Source organism: Eutrigla gurnardus, assembly GCF_963514095.1.
Source record: "Eutrigla gurnardus genome assembly, chromosome: 16".
NCBI classification, from domain to species: Eukaryota; Metazoa; Chordata; class Actinopteri; order Perciformes; family Triglidae; genus Eutrigla; species Eutrigla gurnardus.
The window spans coordinates 17,151,496-17,156,345 of record NC_139927.1 but is presented as its reverse complement, the minus strand read 5'-3'; the positions used below and the strand labels follow the sequence as shown (position 1 = coordinate 17,156,345).

At 41.4% G+C, this 4,850-nt stretch overlaps 1 protein-coding gene across 3 annotated transcripts in view; it reads right to left on the bottom strand.

The window, feature by feature from the left end:
- Positions 1-4,850, bottom strand: part of trim54 (tripartite motif containing 54) — a 278,550-nt gene that overhangs the window by 271,031 nt on the left and 2,669 nt on the right. For 2 of the 3 annotated variants that reach the window (XR_014598478.1, XM_084029963.1), the window contains exons 3-5: positions 3,304-3,484; positions 1,070-1,165; positions 179-412 (exon numbers count right to left, since the gene is read on the bottom strand). Coding sequence is in view for 1 of the 3 variants with exons in the window: in XM_084029963.1 (XP_083886089.1) it covers positions 179-412; positions 1,070-1,165; positions 3,304-3,484 (511 nt within the window). In the remaining 2 variants the exon portion in view is untranslated. Of the gene's footprint in view, positions 1-174; positions 413-1,069; positions 1,166-3,303; positions 3,485-4,850 lie in introns of all 3 variants that reach the window. The other variant, XR_014598479.1, reaches the window with a different exon arrangement.

Sequence of the window (4,850 nt, the reverse complement as noted above, 5' to 3'; positions counted from 1 at the left end):
CCGATTGGAACCAAACTCAGGAATAAATGATAAAGAAAGAAGAGGTTAAATGTATTAATTCAGCTGATTCTGTAAATGTAGTCGATGGTCTAAATGGTATTTTCTGGACATTAATGAAAAAATAAGGTAAGATTTTCACATCAGTCGGGTCCCCAAAGTCCCTAAAACACTCACCCACCTGTAAGAACACAGGCATGTGAGGCTCTTCGATCGACTGAATGGCCGACTCCACCAGCGTCGCCGCGGCCTCCAGGTGGTCGCTGTGCCGACCAATGAGAGATCGAACACGTTTGAGTTTGTCGTCCTGTTGTCTGGTGATGAGCCCCACCAGCTCCTGCTTCCGCTCGTCCAAGATGGCCACCAGGCCGTCAAAGCGGCTGTCCAGCTGTCCTCTCTGTCGCTGACCGTTCTCCTGAGGAGAGAAGAGAATTAGACATTTTGTATTATTTATTATGATAAAAAGACACTTTGTTGTTTGATGAGCTCACTAGTTTGAGTGTGGACCTACTTTAAGCGTGCGCTCTACACCTCTTTATAAGAGCTGAGATAAATTGCTGTGCAGCAGTTTATATTAAAAGTGGGACAAATATAATAGTCTCAGATAACATTAAGGTGCAATCCAAAATATGTACAATATAGGCCAATACAAAATCAGGTTAACAGTATGGATCATAATAATGTAAAGATAATATATCACTGAGGACTCTGTATTAGCTGAGTGTGTGTGTGTGTGTGTGTGTGTGTGTGTGAGAGTGAGTGAGTGAGTGTGTGTGTGTGTGTGTGTGTGTGTGTGTGTGTGTGTGTGTGTGTGTGTGTGTGTGTGTGTGTGTGTGAGTGTGTGTGTGTGTGTGTGTGTGTGAGAGTGAGTGAGTGAGTGTGTGTGTGTGTGTGTGTGTGTGTGTGTGTGTGTGTGTGTGTGTGTGTGTGTGTGTGTGTGTGTGTGTGTGTGTGTGAGAGTGAGTGAGTGAGTGTGTGTGTGTGTGTGTGTGTGTGTGTGTGTGTGTGTGTGTGTGTGTGTGTGTGTGTGTGTGTGTGTGTGTGAGTGTGTGTGTGTGTGTGTGTGTCTAACCTCGACAGTGTGGGAGATGTCTTCCATCTGAGAGATGACTGCCTGGATTTGGTCGTTACTGGCGACCAAGATTGCAATGGCATCGCTCAGTTCGGTCTGCAAACATCAACAACAGAACTGACATTAATTTAGCAATTTACTAATTGAAGTTTAAGGAAGAATTAGTGATGTCATATTCTTTGCATATATTTATATACATACACACACTTGTATACCTTAATATTATGGTTAAAGTGTTAATTTACTATCTCTATCTCTCTCTCTCTCTATATATATATATATATATATGTCTTGTGGTAATGAAAAAAAAACTGATTAATGTGATATCTTGGCAACACTCTTAAATAGTGCAAGAATTACAACTAAATTAATATAACCACAGTGCATGAAACATATTAGTTGCCAACATGATAATGAGATTTTGCCATATAGAGAGACAGATTAGACACTATTTGTGGTCTACACCCGAAAAACTTTGCAGCGTTCCTCCTTGAACAATAATAACACAGCCTTCAGTCAATCAGGATTCTTGTCTGTCTTAATATGTATTTCTTATGCACATCAAGATGTTGGTTAGACATTTTCCAGTATGAGTGTGTGTGTAGTGTTGGTGGAGGAATGCAGTCTGAGTACTTTCTAGTCAGTGAGCCTGTCACCACCTAAAGCACAACAACGTGAGTCGCCAGCATACATCTGCTCAGAGCATCATATGACATCATGCACATGCTTCCGTACTGTTTGAGTGTCATTTATCAGCGTGACGTTCTCACCAGGCCGACGTTAAATCACCATGTTTTTCACATTAACCTTTGCGTGAAGATTGAGGATCAACAACTTTCCTCAACCTCATCTGAATTTCAGATGAGTGAATCAGAGACAGCGTGAGAGATGGAGAGGCCGGCGCTAAAATGTCAACAAAGCCAGCTGCTCAATAATCTGCCGGACGCTGCTGCTGCTGCTGGCATCTAAATAAAGTTGTTTCGTGTAATAAATGTTATATTTTAATTATAAAAACAATGTCCGGTGGCACCGTAGCTGACCTTTAGATGTGCAGATCACCAGGTGAGTCCTGATTTCAGGGGTTACGCTCAGTATGTATTTGTACACAGGTCAGTTTGTTTGCAGTCTTGGAAAAGAGCAAAGTAAGAAAAATGATTTAAAAATGGAAACAGAAAGTAGTATGTTGGATAAAGGCCACCGTGTCTTAGAAGAAGTCCACCCACATGCACTTTTAGACTTCTCTAAACACTCGGCGATGGTCCTCTGACCTTTACATCAGCTTCAGCTTCGGCTGAAAATGAAAACCTGCCGGATTACGTCCAACAAACAGCAGCAGAAACAGAGTCGGAGCGGGCTGAAGAAAAGCTAGGTGGAGTGAAGTGAATGCGGGCAGGGAGTGAAGTGGACTGAATTGAGTCAAAGGTGAACTGAAGTAGAGTGAACTAAAAGGGAGTGTAGTAGAGTGGAGACAAGTGAAGTAAAATAAAGTGGAGGGGAGTGATGCGGGGTGAAGTGAGGAGAAGTGGAACGTTCTAAAGTTAAGTGGAGTAAAGTGGCCTGAAGTGGAATAATGTAAGGTGGGACGATGTGGAGGGGAATGAAGCCGGGCTGAGTGAAGTGAAGTGAAGTAGAGTGAAATGAAGTGACTTGAACTCGAGCGGAGTGTTGTACAGCGAGTGGAGTGATATGAAAGGAGTGAAGAAAAGTGAAGTGGAGTAAATGAATGTGAAGCAGAGTGAGCTAAAGTGGAGGGGAGTGATGTGAAGTGAAGTGGATTTTTGATGTTAAATAACAGCTCAGTTAAAGGCAGAGTAGGTCATTTGGAAAAACTGCAGAGAATTTGACTTTGAACGCATCGTTGAACCGAAAAGGTCCCGCCCCCTTCCTTCAGACGCAATCAGGAAGTAAGTATTGACAGACAGGCAGGCCGTCCAATTATTTTCACTCTTTCTACAGTCCTGCCACGGCCACAGATGACTTTCTTTTATTTAATGTTAATTTATTTATTGCTAGTGGCATGTTACGATGGTTTAAATGAATACAACAGAAAGTGTTTCTGAATAGAATGACCTACTCAACCTTGAAGTAGAGTGGAGTGAAATGATGAGAAGTGAACAGCAGTGACATATAGTGGAGTGGGGTGATGCAACAAGTGGACTGAAGTGGTATTACAAAGAAAAGTGATAATGGCGAATATAATAATAATAATAACGAATATGACGTTGAGTCTTTACCCTCTGTCTCATGTAAACGCTGCCGAGCGGCGCCACGTCACAGTCTTTGTGTTTTCCGAACACTTTGCACATGGAGCAGGTCGGCGTCTTGCAGGACAGGCAGTAGATGTTGATCTTCTCCTCTTCGTGTTCTTCACACAGCAGCTGCTGCTGCTGCTGCCCCGGCTTTATGGTTCCAGGCCTGGAAAAGAGGTGAAATAACACTGTTGTGACTTTGTGAGGTTGTGCCGGCTCCCGTCACTCATAGAAAGCAGCTGATGGAGAGAATATGTTTTCAGAGCCTTTAACTTCTCTCCTCCATAGCATCATTAGACAAACACCAGATAACATACTTTTTAATTTCCGACGTTTGTTCTGGATTTCAGTGCAGTAACTACGAGCAGCGACATAAACCTTGAAGCACTTAAAGCACTTATTTTTGTATGCAGCAGTGCAGAGGAATTATGGCTGGAGGACGAAGAGGCTGCCACGGCGAAATGAGCCCAGTGCATTCTGGTTGTTGTAGGTTTTCTACCTTTTGAGCAAAATGGAACATCGCAGCTCTTGTTTTCTCCGTTTATCTGGTCACGTTTGGAAGAGAAACTGATGTTTTTACACTGCTAGAAACAAAACGGCAGTTTTAGTTGCACAATATTCCAAAGGAAGGTTGTTTAAAAGAATACAAGTACAAATACCACTAGCTATTGTTTAAATGCTCAAAGAATGTTTATGTATATACTTCAAATGCCCTTAAAGGGAGATTTTCATGCGCTTGTTGGCATAGTGTCCACAAGACTTGCCAACATGGTCCGTATTGTTAAACCAGTAAGGTTTCCGTTTGTTATTGCATTTTTAGGCATCAGAGGATTTATTTTATTTATATTTTTCTATTCTCTATGTGTTGTTGTTTTTTAAATATTTCCTCACAGATTTGGAAGTCCTACCAGTAAGTAATGTATATGAGTATGTGGTACATTTGCACTATGGAGCATCCTAAGAAGCAAAGCCTTTTTTAACGGAAGCAACAAAGAAAAATGTATGCAATAAAGGCTTCTTTGTACTCTGACGTAGGTGTCGCTGACAGAAATTATGATTAAGTAATGAGAAATCTTTCCACACAAAATAAATTATGAGACATTACAAGTTGCAAAAACATTTGAGAACAATCACATCTATTTTAGCCCCCCCACACAACGAGGGGACTCCTGGCCTTCTGTCGCTAATGACCACCAACGCTGACTCATCGAGCTTCTATTTTGGAGTGACGATGACTTCAGTGTAGGGTTGTAGTAAGTGTAGAAAACAGAGGCAGATGGACTAAAGAGGCTTCTACTTGGAACATTTAACTTTTTATACACGTCTAAAGAGCAAAACATTCAGACACCGCCATATTTGAAACCATTAGTTAACTGATTCATCACCAAATTGTCTCAGACTTTCATCTGTTTTGGTATTGTAAGGATGGAGCATTATTTTGGATTTAAGCCAAAAAGTGTCTGTTGACAACTCAAATTCTTCTAGTTTCAACCATAATGTTTGGCGAGTTAATGGATGATGAAGAAGAAAAA